This window comes from Megalops cyprinoides, chromosome 6, assembly GCF_013368585.1.
Source record: "Megalops cyprinoides isolate fMegCyp1 chromosome 6, fMegCyp1.pri, whole genome shotgun sequence".
Taxonomy (NCBI): Eukaryota; Metazoa; Chordata; class Actinopteri; order Elopiformes; family Megalopidae; genus Megalops; species Megalops cyprinoides.
Genome location: NC_050588.1, coordinates 27,074,901 through 27,098,703, shown reverse-complemented (window position 1 = coordinate 27,098,703; position 23,803 = coordinate 27,074,901). Strand labels below are relative to the sequence as shown.

At 38.3% G+C, this 23,803-nt stretch overlaps 2 protein-coding genes across 2 annotated transcripts; both read left to right on the top strand.

Moving 5' to 3' along the window:
- The first annotated feature begins 2,137 nt into the window (after window positions 1-2,137).
- isy1 (ISY1 splicing factor homolog) lies at window positions 2,138-8,775 on the top strand. The gene is made up of 11 exons (XM_036532052.1): window positions 2,138-2,213; window positions 3,420-3,442; window positions 3,689-3,740; window positions 5,346-5,411; window positions 5,700-5,742; window positions 5,832-5,944; window positions 6,545-6,662; window positions 6,962-7,084; window positions 8,012-8,130; window positions 8,288-8,377; window positions 8,487-8,775. Exons 1-11 carry the CDS (start codon window positions 2,211-2,213, stop codon window positions 8,592-8,594), a joined length of 858 nt encoding a protein of 285 aa, XP_036387945.1. The 5' UTR covers window positions 2,138-2,210; the 3' UTR covers window positions 8,595-8,775.
- Window positions 8,776-10,865: 2,090 nt separating this feature from the next.
- Window positions 10,866-22,132, top strand: zgc:77375 (uncharacterized protein LOC402927 homolog). Its single transcript, XM_036531546.1, has 8 exons — window positions 10,866-11,103; window positions 15,392-15,595; window positions 16,802-16,914; window positions 17,905-17,998; window positions 18,481-18,514; window positions 19,436-19,610; window positions 20,927-21,115; window positions 21,333-22,132. Exons 1-8 carry the CDS (start codon window positions 10,990-10,992, stop codon window positions 21,724-21,726), a joined length of 1,317 nt encoding a protein of 438 aa, XP_036387439.1. The 5' UTR covers window positions 10,866-10,989; the 3' UTR covers window positions 21,727-22,132.
- The last annotated feature ends 1,671 nt before the right edge of the window (window positions 22,133-23,803 follow it).

Here is a 23,803-nt window from a genome sequence, read left to right as displayed (position 1 = left end):
AACAATAGAACTGGTATATGCCTTGCATAGTGCCACTTCCAATTGGTATTTTATTATTATTCTTTACAGAGATGAGTCAAATCGTTTGGTTTTAAACTGCATTTAAATTCTGACACAAACATGATGCTAGCTGCTTGTTTACTTGTGAGGTGGCCATTGAATCTATGTTCTGTAAATAGTCCTCTGGTAACTAAACTGAATCTGTAACTAGGGAGTAGAAATCCAATGTATTTTGTTTATAGCTGTTTACATTTGATTTAATCAATCAATTGTTTGAAAAGTAGAAAAAAGACACCAGACTTAAGCCAACACCAGGTCCAGCATGACTGTTGGAATCTTAACCAATTTATATGTATGCATCTTTCTGTTACTTGCTTTTCAGATTCAAATCCATACTTGTGAAATAAGAGCCACCTTTAAATTGAAAAGTGTCTGACTAGCAGAGCAGTTTACAGAGCTGCATTGCTGCTGTGGGTTGGGTTGGGTTTCTGTGCTGAATAATTGGAATTAGAATCCTCACTACGCTCCAGAACCATGTTGTCAGCAGATATGGAGACTGACAGCAAGCTGCACAGCCCTTGACAATGGACTTGTCATCCCCCGCCACACTGATATGGCAAAAATGAAGGACTATGCTCTCAGTTAGGCCATGTCAGATACAGCATTCATTATCAATAGGAACCAAAAAGTATTTCAATGAGTTCTTCAGATGAAAAGACTGCACATATACTTTTACTCAGCTATTTCTTTTTCCCCAATTTATATTTGAAAGTGAATTTGAAAGTGATATTTTTTGTTTTTTAGTATGTTGTGCACACTCATATTTTCAACACATACAAGGCCTGTTCCTTTATCACTATGCCACACTGCAGTTATGTCATGAAATCTCTCTGTGTGTATCAGGGAAGCGATCCTTATCATACTTATCTAATTAAAACATGTCAAGCATGGTATGAATTCACCAGTAAGGTTGCCTGCCTGGGATGTGTACTGGTGTCAGTTTCAGTGTCCCTACAAGGAGTGCAGAGAGGGAGGGCTCAGGGGAGTGACTGTGAAAGGAAAGCCCTCTCTTCAACCCCTACAAAGAAACTGGACTGTCCACCATTTTTAAAAATGTAGCCTACTTCTTTGAGAAAATGGCCAGCCTTGGACAGATACATCTGTGGCAATCTGCAACAAAGAACAAAACATAACTTCACATTGATTTATGTATGCACAGTATTTCAAATTCTTACAGTTACTCAAGATTACATATCATATAGCACGCTCTCTAAAGTGTGCTTCACAAGCTCCAAGGATGTAGCATCTGCTAGCTGGCTGGCTAATTTGCTCACGTATGATTTCGCGTAGACATTTTAATGTTAAATGTCAGTCACTTAAAATGCTTATACCGCAAACACAAATCAAGCTGTTTTAGCTGCCAGGAGTGAAATCATTATACTATAAAAGCTAGCTAGCTACTCTTTTGGTAATACTTACTGTGTGAATATTAAAAACAGCACCATCACGCTCTGACTTTATGTAATGGCTGCGCAATATTCACTGATTAATGTAGCATTCTCACATTACACCTACAATTATATTTTTAAATGTAGGCGATCGGTAAAAATGCAGGTAAAGCACAAGGCACCCAAACCAACTGCTTGCGTGTTCGAATCACATAAATTCTGACCCCCATTACTCGCTATGTATTTTCTTACTTAATGTAAACTTGCGTAACATAAAATGTATTCTTTCAAGTATCTAGTAAAGGGAATGGATTCAAGAATGTGCCCTTAGGTAACTAGCAAAAACAAGGTAATCAATAAACAACATTTAAAATGGCAGGCATACCGCAGCCATCTGGCAGACAAACTAGCTATACTTGCAAGATAGCAAATATTTTATTTCTCGAACAAAATTAAACGATGCAAAACATTTTTACAAAACTGTTGCATTTATTTCTTATTTTACCAGAAAACAGTTATTCTTACATTAAAAAAACCATAAACATACAACCACACAAAATGCGCCGTTTTAACAACGACTTCATATACCTAACGTTATTTCGCTGGCAAAAACACTCAGCGGATGTTTAGAGAAATACGTCGGAGATTGAACTTTGAACTTTCACATGGGACATTCACTTCCTGTTTGTTCAAGCGTGAGCTACGGAACGAAGTAGTGGCGGTGAGACGGGAACGTAGTTACCGACAGATTGAGCTGCAAACATGGTATGTAGTTCATTTAAATCATACCGCTTGTTGGTTGTATTTTGGAATATTTGTGGAGTTACACTTTACAGTGTCAGGATGATTGGCTGCTTAACTAAAAGATGTTCATTTAATATTCTAGCAGCTCCTTTTGAGAGCTAGCTGACTAGAGAATAGCTAGCCGAAATAGCCAGGTTAACCGAAAAGTGTGAAATACAAGACAAATATAATAAGAATGATTGGTATAACTTGCTAGATATCGTTTGCTAGCAAGCTTGACAGCTACGTTTCATATTGTTGTGAAAGACCCGTATAGTTAGCAAGTTGTTATTAAAACATAACCAGGAATCTAAATGTAATGTTAAACGTTTTTCTAAAATTATATTGGTAACCAGGTATCCAAATAGCATAACTAGCTACAGAACGTCTGCACGGAGCACTTTTCCAGGAAATTCATGGGGCCTGTGCAAATTCGCTAGCAAAACTATCAATATTCTAATGAATAAATAGTGATACACTATGATACACAGTGACGCACTCTATGTATGTCGTTGTGTACCAGGAAAAAAAAACAGTTACAGAAAAGTCACAAAAAAGTGTTGGTAATATATGAGATGGTAGAAAATACATGTAAAATGTTTAGTGTCTCTTGATATTATAAACATTTATGGAATCTCTTGACTTGATTTCAGTAAATAGCTAGTGCGAGTAGCTCAACCCCCTGACCTTAACAGGAAGATAATTAATCTTAATTTTATATTAAGATACTGGGATACTTGCACTACAAATGTCTGATGGGCATTTCTTGTCGTATGTGCTTGGACCTTTACTGTCAATTTTGATTCTGTCTGAGTCAGTATATGGTTTAGCATCTTACATTTTCCTATTTTTGTACTGTTGTACAAAATGTAGTTTGTTGTGTTTTTATACTACTACCTGGAGCAACCACAAACGGTCTACATAAACAGTATAAATTTAGATTCATAGCAATCATGTACCGTGTGCGCATAAATGACCCATGGTTTGCTCTGAATTACAATTATTTGTGAACATAATGATTTCACTCTGTGCATTGCTGTTAAGATTAAAGTATAACATTGTTGAATTTATTTATGCAGAAAATTATGTATATTGTTTAGTCAGTGGTATCAATAAATATGGATGTATATGTGTGTCTGAGCAAGGGAGAAAACTAACTTTAAAATTTTTTATTCCCTTTTGAAATAGGCTCGAAATGCAGAGAAGGCCATGTAAGTGTATTTTGTAAATATTACTGTACTGTACTAAAAGTTAGTTTTTTTTCTGCTGGGTGTGTTTGGGGGCAGGGGCAATTCTAGTGGGAGCAGCATAATTCTCTAGTTTGCCAGTATTTCAGTATGGGATTACGTGACATGTCTCCACAGCTACACATGAATAGCCAATGTAATGATTCCTGATTTTTAGATTGGGAGAGCATAGTTGAGGTGGTTTTAATTCATTTTGGTTTTGTCACACAGGACGGCCTTGGCAAGATTCCGACAAGCCCAGCTTGAGGAGGGCAAAGTAAAGGTAAGGCTGATAAACAGTCTGAGTCCCCGACTCAGCATAAAATCTAAATTATAGTATGTATCCATTCCAAACCATAGAATAAAATGTAAAAATCTCACCAGGCAGTTTGAGTCTTTCCTGCCTCGTACATTCATTTGAAGTCGTGCTGAAAGATCATAAGATGTTTTTTGCTCTTATCAGGTCTACATTAAATTACATTACATGTGTTTAGCAGACGCTCTTATCCAAAGCGACTTCCATCACAATAGAACATAAGTGTATCTATTCAATTTAAACAAGCAACAGTGTCAGACCAGGCTCACAACACTCCCAGACCACTCAGTGTGAGCATAACATTATTCAAGCCCTACCACAAGGTAACTTGTGGGATAGTAGTAGAACTGTGGTGCAGTCTGAAGAAGTGGGTCTTCAGTCTGCGTCTGACTATGGCCAGTGATTCCACTGTCCAAACCCCCGTGGGGAGTTCATTCTACCACTGAGGGACCAGTACAGGCAGGGATTGTGTCTGAGAAGAGCAACCCTGTCAGGTCGGGACAGTTTTATAAAAAGGTTAATATTTGCAAGTTGTAGCTATGAGAATTTTACTGGATTTAACAGGTCTGACTAGATGCTCTACTGAAAATTTCACTGAAGTGTCAATAAGTTGTGACAAATCTAAAATATATTTTTGCAGTGCTTAAGGTCTTCTCTCACATAAAGGGTGGTGTTTGGTGATAAAGCGTAGCACAGGAGAGCAATCATGGAGTGTGATTTGCATTTTTTGAAACTGTAGTGTGAGATATTCAAAGGTAAGTTACACCAAATAAGTAGGAAAAGAGCAAAACACTGTTTCAGTCATGGAGTTTTTCTTAAGTATTTGATCGTATTTGTTGCATAAATTCAGAGCTACACTAAATTCAACAAATAACACACTTTGCAATCTGGGGTTGCTGTTCTGTAGTAATTTAATTTTGGTGCTTCTTTGAGCAAAACTATACCCTCTGTTATTTTATAACCCTGTTATATAAACACTCTTTATTTATGTATTATAATTTTCAAATCTACACTCATACAAAAACTGTAGTCAGATATTTTGCTAATAGTCTCACTGAGCAGTAGTGTTTAATGAACAAGGGAGATTTTTTGATAAGTTTACTGTGTGAAAATGAAATTTAATAATAATCTAGTTTTCAAAGTGTATCTTAACTCCAGGCACTGAGTGCATGCTTTTTCACTTCTAACTAATTTTCTGATGTTCTAAACTGATAAACTGATCATCTTCTTCAACAACTGAAGAATTACGGTCACCAGAAATGTAATGGTGCATGATAAGAGCTTAAATATGACACAAGGATTGTCAGAAGTCTTGCAGGAAACCCTTTGATGATAAATGACAAAGGTTAACTGTTCTAATTTTTTGTCTCAGAATGAATTGAGGCAAGTGTAAATTTTGATCTCGCCTCATGCCTCAGCAGTACAAATGAGTGCCAGTTTTCAAAAAAATCAGACGATCGTGCCAAAGATGAATTTATTTCATGCAGTGACCTTATTAATACAATGAGAAAATCAGAAAATAATGTATCATGATCACAAGCCTTTTTAAAATTATTTGTTTGTTTATATCAGGAAAGGAGACCCTTTCTTGCATCCGAATGCAATGAATTGCCAAAAGCAGAGAAGTGGAGACGGCAGGTAAGAAACCATTCACGTCTATGCTACAGGCATTTTTAATGACTGCGTCTGTCATTCATGTTCAGTAAGCCTTGTTCAATAGTCTTTTATTGATCTTTTATTGATTTTGTTGAACGTAATGATCAATATCCATCTTACCACTTGAGGGCACTGTTGCTTTTCATGGTGTGAAATCAGTGCCATCCACTAAAAGTATTGATGGAAGAGGAGCAGTGTGTCTTTTTTCTTGGTGGTAATTGTTTTGTGAGTTTCAGAAGACCATTTTTTTGTTTTCTGTTCTTCCCTCAGATCATCAGTGAAATTTCCAAGAAGGTTGCACAAATTCAAAATGGTGGGTCCTAAGGTTCAAGGTTCCTAAGATCTGTCCTGTTGTGAGTAGTAGAATAATTGTTCTGTTAATCTTTCTTTTTCCAAACTCAGCTGGTTTGGGTGAATTTAAGATCCGAGACTTGAATGATGAAATCAACAAGCTGCTTCGAGAGAAGGGACATTGGGAGGTTCGGATCAAGGAGCTGGGTGGTCCTGACTATGGGGTGAGAATTGAGGCTTCTTTAGCGGTAGACAACCTCATATAAATTGAGTTCTGGAGTATGGAAGTATTCTGCACACATACTAACATGTAATTCAAAACTCGCATTAATTAAGGCAGGTTTAAGCCCTCTTTGGTAGGAGAAACATTAAGCAAAAAAGTAGCACTGCGGTTCTGCATTTAGTTAGTGAATGAATTTAATTGTTATGTTGAATTGGGAAAGTGAGGGAGTATCAGGTAATCAACAATAAATGTTGATTCCTGGAAAATCCATGTCGAGTGGTAATAACTTACATGCAATGTGTTACTAATCACAATAAAAATGATTTATTTGCCAGCACACAACCTTATCCAAATTACCTTAGCAGACTTGCATAGCTAACATTTTTGCTTTTATATAGCTGGATTTAATTTGATGAGGTAACTTGGGTTAATAACATACACTTGAACACATGGCATTCTTCTCATGCCACAATTCAATAAAGATGATGTCAGTTATGTATATTTCATGATTTGGACTTTGTGAGTTTATTCAAATGCTGCAGAGTAAGCTAGAGTTTGAAGAATAACAGTGGATAATGTTTTTTTTTTTTTCCATGTCTAGAGAGTTGGACCAAAAATGTTGGACCATGAAGGGAAGGAGGTACCAGGAAACAGGGGGTACAAGTATTTTGGTGCTGCCAAAGACCTGCCTGGAGTAAGAGAGTTGTTTGAGAAAGAACGTGAGTTAAGGTTTTGTGGTTGTCCAGTTTCTAAGATTAAGTATATATAATGCATGTAATAGAGATACTGCCTTTTTACATCAAATAAAATGGGAAGATGCAGGTGTTGACAATTAATTTTCACATTTAACTCATCAAAAGGGCTCTTCAAACTGGCTCTTCAATTGCTTAATTTTGTTGCTCAAACTATTTATCTGTTGCTCAAACTGTTTATCAGTACCAACATGGCTGTAACATAATACAAACTACCGTAAAGAAGAGGTTTATTTGTTATTTTAATTCTTGTTTTCCTTATTTAGCAATGCCTCCCCCAAGAAAGACTCGAGCAGAGCTCATGAAGGACATTGATGCAGAGTACTATGGCTACAGAGACGAGGATGATGGAGTCTTGGTACCTTTGGAGCAGGAATATGAGAAACACGGTACTGCACATTAGATTTTCAATATGCGTTGTATCACGTGACAAGAAAAAGAACACTGATTCACTGGTTACAGCTGCAAAGAGGTTGTTTTATAGAGGTGAAAAAAAAGCTGTCACTCAAACAGTGCACAGTGACTGCCTAAGGAGGAACACCCAAGTACCGTCACATGTGGCTTCTTAGTCTGGAAAAGGAAGAAAAGAGGGGTCATGAGACACACGTTTGACATAACTGCTTGCACATGACATGATGCTGAGGGGTTATTTTTCTGAGCATAACAGCACTGCATTCAGAGCCCAGAAAGAGAATGCCTGTCCTTGGACATGCACTGTATATAGCCGTGCCCTTTCATGCTGATTGTCCTGTCTCCAGGGGCGCATGTTTCCCATTTGTCCAAATACGTTTGGCTCACTCTTGCCCAGCCAAGGCAAGGTAATGCATCTCATATGATGTAACCTCTACTTCAGTGCACGCCACACAGCCTTTTCCAGCATGCACCAAAATTGCTGGAGAAAATCACAAGGTTGGCGAGGAAGTGAAGAGTGCTGCTCCCTTTCTGCCCTTTAATTTAATCAAATCTGTTAATTACTTGAATGGATTTGAGGAACAGTGTGACCACATTCGTACACCTAAGTTTAGTGTCAGCGATGGAAAGGGGGTCAAATACTCTCAGACCCAGTTTTTTTTGGGGGGAAAAAAAATTCAGCATTGTTAACTCTCTCCGGACCTTTTAATGCAAGGGCTGTTTGGGGTATGATAATGTCAATGTAAATCATTGACATCATCATATTACTGTAATGCAGATGCCTCTGAATAGAATATGTAGCATTTTAGTTATATGGAGTCTGTACTGCAGTGTCCTGGAGTGAATCTTTGGTAGCCCCGTTTGTTTGATTGTTCTTGCGTGATGTCTGTGTCTGACCCCCCCAGCCATGGCAGAAGCTGTTGAGAAATGGAAAGCAGAGAGAGAGGCACGGCTGGCTGGGGAAGGAGGGCCTGACAAAGAGGAGGAGGAGGAGGAATACATTTATGCTGTCCGGGAAGAAGAGGTAAACAATAGACCTTATTTACAATTCCACCACTGCAAGCTGACATACTTTTTAAAGCATTTTTTGTTTTGTGGATTGGTATTTGTCTTTAGTCAGCAAGAGCTGGTTCTGTAACTGCTGTCCTCATGGTCTAATAGTTTTCCTTTCTCTAAATAAGCACTCTGATGATGAGATGAGAGACCAGACAGAGGGAGGGGAAGGAGCTCAGACGTTCATTGCCCATGTCCCTGTGCCCTCACAGAAGGAGGTGAGACATTGTCAGAGAGTACTGCCACTGGACAGTGAAAACTCATTCAAGTACACTGTGATGCCATTTTTAAATGAAGATAAGTAACAAATCTTTTTTTCTTCTTTAGATCGAAGAAGCGTTGGTCAGAAGGAAGAAGATGGAGCTGTTGCAAAAATACGCCAGTGAAACCCTCATGGCGCAGAGTGAGGAGGCCAAAACGCTGCTGGGGTTGTAGTAGACGCTGTGGGGTTGTAAGCAGACAGCGGTTTTATACCAGTCCTCTCTGGAGAGGCATTGACCTTAGGAGCTAAGTGACATACATTTGCCTTTTCCACAGAGGAACCATGATGAGTCTCTGACTTCCCTTGGTGTAAAATGTCACATAGTTCTTATCGACAGATTAGTATTGATTGGTCCTTGGTCTGTGTGTCACCTTGAAGATAAGATCTGTACATAACCATTTTTTGTATTTTGTTTTACTCTACTTTGTCAGTAAACTATTTTCTACAAAATGTGTAAGTAGTCTTTTTTTTAAAGGCATACATTTCTAAATGTTCAGAAGTATTTCCTTACAAAGAAAATTAATTTTGCATCAATGAATATTTATACCGTATTACCTTCATCTAGATGGTTGGCCAGTCCCCCCCCATTTCTTGTGTCCTCTGTTACACTTATTTTCAACCCACAAGACAAAGTCACTAAGAACCAATGGCAGCAATGTCCTCTGTTTAAATCTTGAAATTAGAACTCATTGGAAGCAGCTTGGTGCATGTGACCACTCTACTTGTGAGCAGTATAACGGAGAAACCAGTGTCACATTTTCACCATCAGGACTAAATCTAATCTTGTCATTAAAATTACTATCCTTTTTGACTATTCCGTTTTCAGTTTGGATTTTTAGTTCAGAATCGGGGCTCATCTTCAGCACCTTCCCCAATATAACCTGTATAAACACAATGCGTCCTTTTCTTTGAGTCATTTATAAACAGGTCGTCATGTCATTTTAGGATCTTAGACATTAGTGAGCGGGTCTTACATTTTGGGTAAGCTGTACGTCATAAGTAGGTCATTCAGGTCTTGATACCAGTAGGCACAGTTTGGAGGCTTTTGAAATCATTGATTGATATAGGCCAGCTTGTGGAGTGTTTGTACTTTCTGGTTGACTGCAGTGTGCCAGCGATTAGGAAGATATCCAATAAATATGGTGGGTAATGGGCGGAATACACACAATGAAAGTGACTGCTTGCAAATAATTGCATTTGAAAAGACCAAGGAGTGACAGACAAGTCACAAGATGAGCACCTAATGGTCCTGGGCTGAATAAAAGCTTTAACGATGAAGATAATGTTACGTCTGCTGTTCTCCATTAAAACGCTGCATCAGTGCTGCATGACTTATTGTGAATGGACTGACAACAGAGTACACAGTATTTTACTGAACTGGAGCTGGAAATAGGTTTGAGAGTGGCAGAACTTCACTACCTGTACAGCACAGACAATAACCCTAATTTCACTATTTCATAGGTGTATGGCTAAGAAGTATACATTATTGTTGTTATTATTAGTATTATTATTATTGCACATAACACCATCACAAGATTGACCTTCACTTACGTTAAAGAAGTATATTGTGTAATCCAAGACAATTCTTTATTCAAAGTTAAGGATAAGTCACAGAGCTGAAACTAGATATGTAATATTAATCATAAGAGTATCTGGAGTGGATGATTTGACATATTTAACAAGCCAAGTCAGAATAACAATACAGTTTGTCCCAATACCTGTCCTTGTCTAGGGCAAAAGGAGGTAATGTAGGCTGGATAGCTATGCATGGAATCTTGAGGGACCTGGTCATGGTCCAGAGGCCATGAGAGTTAAATGTCACCAAACAAGTAAAAAATGTGACAATGCTATAAACGTATTTTGTTTATGTGCAATCACATGTATACAACATTGATATTACTCTCAATATTGGCCTTGTAATCACTCTTCACTTTATGAGCTTACATGGCATGTATTTTTGACATCCCTGGTTGGAGTCCTAGTTTGGAACAAGACAAATAATGAATGTCGTTAAACTGAGGAAAAAAAGGGTACCCAGTTTGCAGTTATTCAATGATAATACCATTAGAAATTGTGAGTTTGGGTTTTTTTCAGGCTATTGTTTCCTCATAGTTTATTTTCAGTTTGTATTTTTACAAGACTAGTATTTCGATTAAAATCATGACACATTCACTGCCCACACTACTGGGGCCCTTTGTTGCGCGCTGCAAGATGTGCGTCAATCACTGTATTGTTCCAACTCAAGCTACCGGAAAAAGGGTTTTGAGCTCGAAGGTGCAGTATTATAATGTTCTTCGCCCACTAAGGAAATACGTGCAAAATGTGAAAGTCGCCGTGTTGTGTGTTTTATAAAACGTTTGCGTACACGGTGACTGTGCCTCGCTGCATCCCCACCATAGCTTCCCCTGCAGTATGATGGCCCTCCTCTTTTGTCGTCACATCGCCTTCCCCTCTAAAGATATATGGAGGAATTGAACCGGGGGAGACTAGCCAGGCACAGCAAACAGCAGTGCTTGGACCTACCACGCTTTGATTTGTAGCTTTATAGCCCCTTATTACCCTAGTGAAATGAAGATTTTGTCACCTTTTTGTCGGGCTGTAAATGCCATATGTAACCGGCAAGCTGGCCGAAGAACTCTTCTGTCACAGTGCGGAATGTGCGGAGCTGCTTCTGACAGTAAGGTAGGGGTCGAGCACAGTCGCGGCTGTTGTTGAACGTTGCCACATTACAAGCTACTCAATGAATTCCGCCACTGTTCATCATGTTCTGTGATTACTTTGTTTCTGGTCGCATTGATATACATGTTTCAGATGTACGTCTTCGTGTATTGTTTCGCGATATCTGCCCGTAACACTAAAACAATGCCTTGTGTCGTCGGCTAAACTTTTTCATTTTGACGAAGATCGTGTTTCCATTCATTTGCTCCACCTTCAAGTGTTTGCAGTGTTTTGAATTGCAACCGTTTTATGTGGGTAGACATATGTTTCCAGATTACAAGAAGGCCTGATTTAGACATCGTATTCGTTTCGTAATTCATTTTCCAAACACGGGTAGGATTTTTACTCAGGCCATTGAACACTGACTTTTGTCAAATATTTCAATGCCAGTACACATAACGTTAACATAGCTATCCTCACAATGCTGTGGTACGCAGTGTATGTGGTTAGCATAGACCAAAATTGTTGTTTACAGGTGTTCATCGTGATGGGCACGTTGTGCATTCAAATCCTGAAACGGGTTTGCTGTTTGATCCAGTACATCGTAGCAGTCTCTTTAATACCACGATAAAGCAAAGGAGTACCAAGCAGCCGCGTTTCATTTTCGCGTGTCATGTCCCGGATTCGACCATTTCCCCAGTGCTTAGTCAGCTGAATATGAGGGTTTCGGTCACCATGTTCATTTTGTGGGTATGCCCACTTCTGTATGGACATTCGTTTTTTGCTGTTATACGTTTTACGCGCTACAGTTATGGGTTTAAAAATAATGGAAGTCCTATTATATTAGCTGATTGTATTGTGTTGGTCTTATAAATGCATTCGTTTTAGAATCTTTGTAATGTGTACATTTTCCAGTTATTTTACCCTTAAGGTTATAAGCTATGTGATGGTGTGCTATATTTCCCTTTAATCAATGCTAATATAGATGGTTTCTTATGCCAGGTCATCATCATAAAACCTGGAATATAACAAAATGAATTAATTACAGGTCTATACACGATGTTGCACTGTTTAAGATGAATAATTAAAAGAAAACATATTAACAAGACATTTACAGAAAGTAATATTAACAAAGATATTGTAGATTTCTCAGCCAAAGACAACTCACTGTTATAACCAGGTTTGTTTTGAATCTGAGCTCTCTTTGACATTTTATTTTACCAGCAATTAAGAATACTGTCCTTCTAAAATGTTGTTTATGACTAGTGGCAGCTGTTTGGACACTCTTTATCATAATTTATACATCATGAATCAAAACTATTGCATCATATTTCAGAAGTGAAATGTTTCAAAGATGATCAAGGACCAGATTTATAAATCAGTATTCATAAATCAGTATTTCAGGAGTTACACACCCAGCCTGGTCTAAGTTCGTGAACAACAGCATATGTCCACTATCTGTTTTTATATCTTCCCTTTTTTTGCAGTTATAATCTACCTGTTTTTCTATTTCTGTCATTACACATGATCATCTGGGTCTCTCAGTCTGCTATATTTCTATTTTTGCATTTGCACGAAGCTTGAATAATTCTAATTATTCACCCAGTTGAGAAGCATACATCTGTGCACTGAACATATATGAGTTCTGCACACTATCTTTTCTTGTTGTGGGGGAAAAAAACCGTGAAATCCAGAACAATCTGACTGGAATTAATCCCTTCAAACATATTGTGTGAATGAATCCCAGGTGAGATTTCTCACTGAAACTGTAACATGGCAGAATGTCACAGAATTGGAGTGGAAAGTGTACACACGTTAATGTGTTTCTCTAGGCCAGGGCCTCTGCTGAGAAAAAGCAAGTCTTCCCCTGGAGGGAAATGCACAGATGTTTGTGCTCACAGATTGGAAGAAATTGATGTAATCCCTAAGCATGAGAGAGGGAGCATGCTTGCTTACCTCAGTGCTGAAAACCAAGTGACAAATGTCCAAGAGAGGGCATGAATGACGCAGTCATGTTCTACTTTTATGTAATCAAGGACCACTCTTCAGTCTGCGGTTAACCTTCTTTCAGTGTTTAATGTGATAATCCCGCCTCTTCTTTTAAAATAAATCTTCTTTAGTTCAAATGTAAAGAAGTCTGTTTATTCTCTGTTCTTTTCAACCCAGTTATGGTAAGTAAGGATGCTTAACCTTAGTGTTCTGCATCACTGAATTTAGAAAAAGCCTTAATCTGCTGTCCTAATTTTTTCTAAGAAATACAATTCCTTTTCATGTATTTTATGCTTATTTCAGTGACAAGTGAAATTGACCATCTGGTGCTGTACCTGCTGAAGATTAGGTGCTACTACTGACCAAGCTACTTACTTACTTACTTGCTGTAGCATGTGACGTATAAGCACAAGATGAATGCTTCTGTGTGCATTGTGATAAAATGTAAACTGTGCCTCAAAATGTAAAATACCTAGTGGATTTGTTTTGTGTTTTGCTGAAAGTACTTTGGGCCTGCTTCTAGAGACCTGCAATAGTTGGATCCCAGATGGTGTCACCACGGTCTCTTTACGTCTGAAGGATTCTATTAAAAGGAGATCCATAACGGCACTGGGTTATTTCTTTGTTTTGTATTCCTTTCTATGTACCTTTAGTGAGATACATTTCAGGCCCTTGACATAAGTCCTTTGTGCCACGGGGCATTACTTTTAGTACTTGGGCAGTACCTCTGGTGATAATTAATGCTACAGTGTATTTCTCTCTGGTTATTTCCTTGCTAAATAACTGAATAAACAGGAGAACGTGTAATGAGGGTGCATGGACGATATGTTGTTATGGAAGGAAAATCGACAATAGTTCATTTTGTTTTAGTAGTGTTTGTGTAAATCAGCCTGAGATCCTGTGGTCTCCAACATTCCTGATTGGCAACAGTCATAGTGTATTTTGTGAAGCAAAACTGCCCAGCAGGAGTCCTGATTAACTCAGCAGAGCAGCAGCCTGGCCACCATATGAATGTTAAAGACATAAATGAGAAAACAAGAACTATGTGTACCATAGAATACTAACACAATTACAGGTAAATCCTAGCTGAGGCCTGTGATTGCCAGCAGGGTGTTGCTTACATGCTTACAACATGCCTTTGCACTTTGCAATAGTGGCACATTTGTACAGTTAATACCCAATGCAAAACCTAACTGGTTGGTGGGAAGTGGACCTTGATACTTTAAAACCAGTTTACGAGTTAGTGACATAAGCCTGCTGGTTCTTAAAATGTAAAATCACACTACCAGAGAGGCTACTGCTTTTGGTAAATTTGTTCAGGCTAATCTGACTTAAAATCTGATTATGTATGGAGGTCATTAAGAATTTGAATTATGCCCAAAGTAGCGGTTCAAGCACTTCTTGAAACCGTTGGAAAAACTGTTGAGTTTTCACTTTCATTTTGAATGAGTGTCACTGTATGTTCCCTCTACTTCTTGGGAACAAAGTTCTTCATTGTTTAAACAAAGCATAATCAAAACTAGGTCCAACTAGGTCTAATATTCAAATAAATATTTAAAGTAGGCAACCAAGGTTAAATGAAGCTACCTCACCAAAAGCTTTAAATATCAGCATCTTAAGTTTTCTCCTGTTTTAATTACCAATGCACAAAGTAGGCTAGTACCAATAAGTGATAGGCTGCAGGTAATAGGCACCACATAACTGCCCTTGTCAGTCATGATTTGAAATTATTCGTATGACAAATTGATACTGTGTTTACAAATTGGTAAAGACTGAGTAATACCCCAAAAGTGAAGAAGTTGTAAAAATATTTCAGCTTTTGAGGATATGACTTAGCTTTTCTGAAAGGCAATTTTTTGGGTGTGTGGTAACCAATTTACTGGTTGGTTAAGATACACAAATAAAGAGATGCATAAACAAAAGCTAGGTAAATGATCAGTTGAGCTGATCTTCACCCTGGTTGGTATAGCCAGCGTTTCACATTTGCAGCACACTATTTTTTTAGGTGGTTCAGTGGCTGTAGGAGAAATTTATCTCTGAAATATTCAGGCTCAGGCATGGTTTCCATTGGTACAAGTTGGGTACATGTTCAAATCAAATAACAACAATCAAATGTCTAATATTCTGAAGAGGTACTAGAATGCATTTTAGGGCTTGACGTGAGGTAAATGCATTACTTCACATCAGGTTAATGGCGTGAAGTGGTCCATTATCCAAATGTATAAAAAGTAGACCTTATTCTTTGTGCGTTTGCTTTTCTCTTATAAGATGTCAGCCTTGCTGTTCAGGATTTGAATGACTCTCTTCTGTTTTTGTTCCTCAGCACCAGCCAGGCTTTGGTCTCCTGTTTGATATCGACGGTGTCCTGGTTAGGGGAAGGACACCCATTCCCGCAGCAAAGAAGGCTTTCCAGAAACTGGTGAACCCTCAGGGACAGTTTGTGGTGCCTGTGGTTTTTGTCACAAATGCTGGGAATGTTCTGCGACAGACAAAAGCCGACCAGCTGTCACACATCCTGGGAGTGCCTGTGAGTTACTTTCGCTTTCTCCCATGAAGCGCCACCCCAATTTCCCCACTGTAGCACTTCTAGAGTGGGCTCCAGGAGAGGGCACACATTTTAGACAAAACCATGTGTGTGTTATGTGAATAATGCACATTTTTGTGGTGGTCTTGCTATTTGCCATTTGCCGTTTCTAAGTACAGTTGGAGCAGAATTGTACTGCTATTATATTTATAGATGTACTATGCATTTTTCACTGCATATAGCCTAAATGTTTCTCAAAAATAGCCAATAGGAACCCATTTTTCTCTTAGCCTTGAAATAGGCAGTGTCCTCTGTGTGACCTCTCTGGAATAGAAGGAGTTGTGAGCAGCTGCTGGAGCAGAGTCCTCCTTGTCACTAACCCAATTTGTGCAAAAAAGGAAATGGTTATCTACCTTGATGTTGTGGCACTATGCTGAATATATTATATGGAGTGATATCCCTCCATCCCTCCATTTTAGTAGATAGCACCACTGGCTGAAAAGGGTAGGTAGAATTGTGTGCAAAACACCAGCTGTTTTAAGCTCCCCATTATTATTTTATGGTGGCATAGCAGGTATCCTACATTACTTGCACATAGAAACAAAATTCCAAATGTTCATATCAATAATTGTGGGAATGCAATGTAATGTATCAGTGAGAACACATTTTATAAGATTTCAACGACATGCTTACTACAATAATTTTGTCAGTCAACAAAAGTTCTGCTATTATGCAAAATTTGGCATTACTTCTTATAACAGTGTTTGAACAAGTTTGTTCTCTCATATTTTACTACTTCTCACTAACATTGTACTAATTAGATACATTACTAAGGATTTAAATAGATTTGTGCAAGTGAAAGTGAATTTGGCCATTTGCAAAAATGTATTATGTATTTTAAGCAAGAAATAATGTTGCACTGTATATTTTTAGAAGACCCTCTGAAATGATCCTCTATTCAGCATCTAGTTTCATAATCCTTGAATTTGAGGATTGTCAGTGTACTTATAAGCCCCATTTTACTCCAGTCATTTTCAATTTAAACTGATTTTAATTTCCAGTCAGTTTTTCATTGCATGCATGTTCAGTATGGAAATGTTTATTCCTAATTAATTTGAAAATCATACAGCTGTCAATTTTGAGGCAAAATAAGAATGAGATTTGTATTTATTTAGTTTGATGTTTGGATTTTGTGTTTCATATTTACAGATCTCCCAGGATCAGGTCATGATGTCACACAGCCCTCTGAGGATGTTCAGGAAGTACCATGAGAAGTGTGTGTTGGTGTCAGGACAGGGCCCTGTTCTGGACATTGCCAAGAAGTATCCTGTGATGTAGTTCTCTTAATCACCTCTCCCTCCTTCACATCACTCTTTTTGAAAAATTTACTGAATGAATGAATGTTTTGTATAGCTTTTTTGAAGCAGTTTTATTCCTTTCAAGGGATGTCAGAGTTTTGACTCAACCAAACCTCCATCAACAGTAGTTTCCCACCTGGGTGGGTATTTTGTGCCAGATACATTCACCACACATCTGTTGAAGTGTAAAGGCATTAGTTATTCATTCAGTCATGATATACAGTAGGGAAGGGAATACAAGGAAGATTAAATGGCCAGATTGAAACAACCAGATTGGGACTTTGGCCAGGAAATTTTGGGAATACCCAATGCTCATTACTGTATCTATTACATGAGAAACCACCTTTCATAAATGAATCAAAATTTCTTTTAGGCCCACACTATTTCTCCCTGTATTCTTTATCAGCAATATATCAGCACTTTGAAGTTTGTTTTAACATGTCCTCAGAAGCACTACCTTGCTGATATGTTAGGGTATGTGCTTGCACATGCTTGCAATTGCATAATCCTGGGTCCTTTTTCTGCTTGGTAGACTAAGCTGCATGCTGGGACAGTCTAAAATTACAGAGAGAGCAGCCGCAGCAAAAGCTAATAAGGACTTACGCAATATGTCACTGAAATCCATGTAACATTTTGATTTCTGTTACTGTAAACAAAGATTTGTTTTGTCCTCCTTCATTAGGAATTCAATTAGAGATTACTCCAGATAGAGGAGAAGGGCAAAATGCCAATTTTGTTTATTTCTTAAAGGTGGTACTCCTTATGTAAACTGTAATCATGGAAAAAAAGATTGATTTTTGGTCTTGTGTAAGGGCTGTGAAGATGTTTTTTAATATTAGATATTACTATTAATCTTTACTGCATCAAATTTGATTCCTGTGGAAACAAATACCTTTCAGTGTCATGGTGGTAGCTCAAAAATACAAAGTATTTATCCTTCACTGGCCTCTCCAGTCTGGGCTTTGTGAAGGTGGTCAGCATTGACATGCTGCGTGAAGCTTTCCCCTTGCTGGATATGGTGGACCACAACAGGCGCCCCAAACTGCCGGTGAGTTCAGAGGTCACATAAGTAGCTCTCAGATAACAAAAAGGATTTTGAATATGCAAAGTTAAATCCAACACCTTTAGAGAGAGAGCACACAGTAAAGCACAGGGAACATGGGAGACATACCATAGGCTATTTCTCATATTGTCAGAAATTGGATTGGCTATGGACATCAGGTTGTGTCAGAAGTGTATAGAATTAAACCATTTGGAGAAATAACCTGCAGTATCCATAGCTAAGAATTGCATTAATATTTCTCTAATGCATAACCTGATTTGTTTTACAATTATGTCTCTTTTGGATCAAGTACAGAGATCATCTTTATGATATGATGATAAATGTGTTTATACATGTATAATGTATTTATTTTGAAACATTTAGTAGAAGTGCATGTAAGGGCCTTTTGTCCTCTGGAGATTGTTGGCCAACACATGGATGATTAAAACTGGTGGAATTTCATATTTTTTCCTTTTTTCTCATTATAGTCCTCTGCCATTGCTAACCTCCCCAAAATTGAAGGTAAGTTTGCAAGTTTGGAAATGTAATTTTGAGAACAGGATTTTCCCTTGTAGAAGACATATAAATTTATTAATCTGTAATAACTATATGGACAAAAGTATTTGGCCACACCTGTTTTTCAGGGTTTGGGCTAGGCCCCTTATCTCCAGTGAAGGGCAATCTTAATGCTTCAGCATACCAAGACATTTTGGACAATGCTATGCTTCCAACTTTGTGGCAACAGTCTGGGGAAGGCCCTTTTCTATTCCAACATGACTGTGCCGCAGTGCACAAAGCAAGGACTATAAAGACATGGTTTGATGAGTTCGATGTGGAAGAACTTGACTGGCCTGCACAGAGCCCTGACCTCAACCCCATCGAGCACCTTTGGGATGAACTGGAACGGAGATTGCGAGCCAGGCCTTCTCGTCCAACATCAGTGCCTGACCTCATAAATGCTCTACAGAATGAACGGGCACATATTCCCACAGAAACACTCCAAAATCTTGGGGAAAGCCATCCAAGAAGAGTGGAAGCTGTTATAGTTGTAAAAGGGGGACAAACTCCATATTTAAGTATATGTATTTGAATACAATGTCATTACAATGTAATGGTCAGGTGTCCGAATACTTTTGTCCATATAATGTACATGTATACATCTTCTACTAGGGGAAATTCAAATGCAGTTATGAAATTTATGTATTTTGACCATAAATGAAAGATAGTTGTTAAAGACATGAGAAGTATGAAGTGTGTTTAAATGTGGCTCCTGTACACTGGTAATGTACAGCAGTCTTATCTACACAGTGGCTATATCTGCACAGTAGTTTCATTCTCTGAGTGGAAATATTTGCTCAGTGATAATACCTGCCCTGCAAATTCCTTTGCTCAGAGGTTATATTCAGGCTGCCATCATGTCCTTATTGTGCTCTCTTTTTGCAGCGGTTATTCTCTTTGGGGAGCCTATTCGATGGGAGACAAATCTGCAGCTGATTATTGACACTCTTTTGACCAGTGGGAACCTGAGCACTGCCCACCAGAACCTGAAGTTCCCCCATCTGCCTCTTCTGGCCTGCAACATGGATCTCATGTGGATGGCTGAGGCACACTCTCCACGGTAACAGCCCTCGCAGTGTCCACAGATGTGCTGCATTGTGTTTAAAAATCCATTTGGAGCTCAAGGTATTCGTCTGTTTTATTAAATACGTATAGAAATTTTATGAAAGAGTGCACTACAGTAGTATCCACCCAACACAGGATGGCCCATTTTATATCATTGGATTAGCCTTACCTAGATATCAGTGGAATTCATCAAGATAATATCTAAAATATTTTCAGTTTTAAAACCAAGCCCCTTCAGAGTAAATGAGTAAATCCAACAGTGAATATTAATTTGTTAGGAAAATAATAGGATAGAACATTCTTTACCTACCAGTTAATAGCCTATGTTTGGGATGGCCAACCTGAGTAAGAGCTAGATTCTACCAGGGCCATTGTTAAAGAGCCATTGTAAACAGTTTTTTTTTTCTTTTTTAACACCTGATTCATTTATTATATTCAAAGCTGTGAAATGTTTTTTATTGCACAAATGGTTTTCCATGTATGAATTGTCTTATAAGAAGTATGTTTTCATGTACACTTTATGTGAGGAAAGAGTGATAGACTTGCTATTTTGCATTTTACATTGCATTTCTACTGGACTGATGTCTCTGCTTAGATACCAGGGATAACTCTGAGATGGCAGCGATGTCCCTGAGATGGCAGGGACAACCTGAGACGGCAGGGATTGCTCAAGAGCATGTTTGTCGATGCTGTAATGGCATTTTGCATGTCTCCCAGGACCCAGCGATAGTTTTGATCATATTGATATTGATCATATTCATCTAAATTGTCATGGATATATTTTTAAACCACACTCACTTCAGGGGCTACACATGGTAGCACTGAAAAACGACATGAGGGTTATCCACCCCTGGACTATTCATTGCATATATATTCAAGATTATATCCCTCATCTGTCTGTTAATAAATGACCTTAAGATTTATCTTGGGAGCAATGTAGCATAGTGGTGCAGCCTTTGTAACCGAAAGGTTGCCAGTTCAATTCCAGGGGCACTGCTGTTGTACCCCTGGGCAATGTACCTAACCCAATATTGCCTGAGTAAATATCAGGCTGTATAAATGGGTACTATGTAAAAAATTATAACCTATGTAAATTGCTCTGGATTAGAGTGTCTGCTAAATGCCAATAATATAATGTTATAATCTCTCTCACAATCTGGTTTTGCTACTCTTGCCCATGTAGAAAGTAGCAACAATATGTCTGGGCCGCATAGAGGGCAGGATTGACATTTGTCCTAGAGATGAACGTTTTGTGTTTACCTGATTTGTTCTGTGATTTTTTTTTTACCCTGAATTTGTCATTGAATACAGGTTTGGCCATGGTACCTTCCTGGTTTGTCTTGAGAACATCTACAAGAAGATAACAGGGGAAGACTTGAAGTACGAAGCGCTAATGGGCAAACCCAGTGAATTGACCTACCACTATGCTGAGTACCTGATCAGAGAACAGGCTGCAGAGAGGGGCTGGAGAATTCCTGTGAGGTCTCTGTATGCCATTGGGTAAGATCAGACTGCATTTTTAAATTTCTTTCTGCAGGCAGAGCCTATGTGCATTCATTCTACATCAAGCAGACAGCCCTCCAACATGGTTTTTGGTTTTGTGCTGCTGTGCCTAGACCATTTAGTTCTGAAAAATCTTGATTAAGCAATAGCAACAGACTGTTTGCCTCCTTTAAGACCAAAACCTTGCATTTCTTTTTGTCCTGTTGTACATCAGGGATAACCTCATGACTGACATCTATGGTGCTAACCTGTACAACCGCTACCTCGAAGAGAGGACTGCTAGAAAGAGCAAGGCAGTAGCGAAGGTGGCAGCTGGCACGAGGTCCTCCACAGCACTGCCCCAGGAGGAGGACATGGACAATGTCTGGGAGAGTGAGCTGGCGCCCCCTTCTGCCACCTCCTGCAAGTCCATCCTGGTGTGCACCGGTGTCTACAACCCGCGTACAGAGGTGCCGCCCGATGCCAGTCAGGCCATCAAAGAGACTGTGTTTCACGGGCACCGCGATTTCCGCTTCGACCCCGCGCTGGTAGAACCGGGCCACATTGTCCAGGATGTGGACGCAGCTGTAGAACTCATCTTTGAACGTGAGAAGTTTCCGATCCAGTAACACTGAGGAGGGCATTCAGATCATCTTCAGATGAAGGTGGAAATCATTTCAGAACCTCTCATCAATATCTTGAAATGAGAAAAAAAAAAGCCTGTACATCAAATTGTGTTTGTGTGTGCACATCCAGGTGGGTGATTTTAAAATTATGCAAAAATCAGAAGGATTATCTAAATGTGAGATTTCAGGGCATTGAAGCAACTCCGTAAAGTTCATGGGCAACTTTTTAAAGGTGTACTTAAATGCAGTGGTGCAATTTAGATACGTAGTAAATGCTATGCTCTGTAACGAGTTTTAATTCCATCCTAAGTAAGTGGTTAATGTTATGTGGTTCATTCAGTCAAGCAAATAAGGACACCTCCGAGTGCATGATTTTGTGATACCCTAATCAGTCAGGTCCAAAAATGTTCAGTAGGTTAGTAAAGGTAAGGATATAATTATTAAAATGGTAACACGTTCTAATTGTATTAATTTGTAGTTAATGTGACCTATTTTACTTTTTTACATTAATGGCATACATTAACTTTAATAGTACCATGGTATGATGATTTTAGTTCTGATATTAACATTTTTTATTTATTTACATTTTTCAATTCTGATTTGTTGAATTTCTATATCCAAACTCAATGTGATCACTGATCTGTAATGTCTTGTATGTGTATTTTTAATGAAACAGATGCTTCAGAAATTGTAGAGAGGTTGCTACAGTATTCACAAATGGAAGAGGGCAGCAATACAGAAACATGGTATTACTGAAGGCCCATGTATGTTTGTACCTGCTGCAAATATCCTAAACATTTCTTTCTCATGACAAATGGTAAGGTAAAACTACTCTAACAGCAGTAATCCTTTTCGATTTTATTTGTTTTTATATATTTTCCCTGTCATGTTGAAATGTCATTTTGTACAGAGAAAATATCAAAGGTGGAGGTTCAGTACAGACTGAAACTGTGGTTGCTGGTAGTTTAAAATAATGACAAAAGCTGTTATTTTTAACCTTCTGGCTGTTGCATTAACTTAACAGTCTTACAGACCTGAACTGGGTACGTTGCATTTACATATGTGCAATTTATGTGCAATTATTGTTATTAGGACGGTTAGTATTAGTGTTTCCACAGTACACTGAGGTGCTGTGTACAATGTCAGTATTGTCATTTCTTAAAACTTGCTAAACAATGGTGAATTTGCCATGTATTTAGCAGGACATATTAATACATGTACAGCTGTTCTCACTCCATCTCATACACATATTGAAACATTCTAAAGATCTAGGTTTTATGTGTTAGTCTGGTAGTTACCCACAGTACAGTACTTTACAGACTTCTTGTCAGTGAGACAGATAAAACAATAAGAAATTATAACATTAAGAAATGACATGTATTATTTATTTATTTTTATTAACATTTGAGAATTATACTAAGAGGTATTTTTTAAATTCAAATGTGCTGTTATTAAAAAAGTACTGCCTCAGACTGGACTGTTCTTTTCTCACATCACACTCCTCTCAAATTCCATAATTTGATGTTTACCAGCCCTTTGATAACAACATGGTTAAATGGGGGAGCGGGAATCTGAAATTTCAAACTATCTGCCCATGTTATACTTCATTTATTTAGTTCATCTCAAGTTTGTTACCCTGTTATGGCATAAATAGATAGAATTCATAAATGAAGTCGGTGGACAATGCTTTAGCCAAATGATGAACAATAGCATTCAGGTTGACATGCCCATTGCAAAGAGAGAAGTGTGTGTTTGGTGGGGGGGGGGAGAAAGAGAGAGAGAGAGAGAGAGAAATATTGTGATTTGTTTTCCTAGATGTTCATGATCGGGCTATATAGTGCATTTGGTCATAAAATCCTTCTCAACAGCTCCCTCCTCTGGGCACAGTGTTTAATACGCTAGTATCCTCAGCAATGTACACAGCAAACGCAACAGAGAACCTGTCTGAAAATGTTTATTATAACTTAGTCTGGAAGACATGTAATTGACCATAATCTTTTTTTCTCACATCACACTCCTCTCAAAATCCATCATCCAGAGTGACAAAATGGTAACAGGAAAATTGTTTTCTTCAGAAATT

Bases quoted from the DNA above. Each gene is read 5' to 3' on its own strand.
- isy1 (XM_036532052.1), top strand. The intron at 3,741-5,345 runs GTAAGGCTGATA...TGTTTATATCAG, and splicing joins TTGAGGAGGGCAAAGTAAAG to GAAAGGAGACCCTTTCTTGC. The intron at 8,378-8,486 runs GTGAGACATTGT...TTTCTTCTTTAG, and splicing joins CTGTGCCCTCACAGAAGGAG to ATCGAAGAAGCGTTGGTCAG.
- zgc:77375 (XM_036531546.1), top strand. From the start codon at position 10,990: ATGAAGATTTTGTCACCTTTTTGTCGGGCTGTAAATGCCATATGTAAC. The intron at 19,611-20,926 runs GTAACAGCCCTC...CATTGAATACAG, and splicing joins GCTGAGGCACACTCTCCACG to GTTTGGCCATGGTACCTTCC. The intron at 21,116-21,332 runs GTAAGATCAGAC...GTTGTACATCAG, and splicing joins AGGTCTCTGTATGCCATTGG to GGATAACCTCATGACTGACA.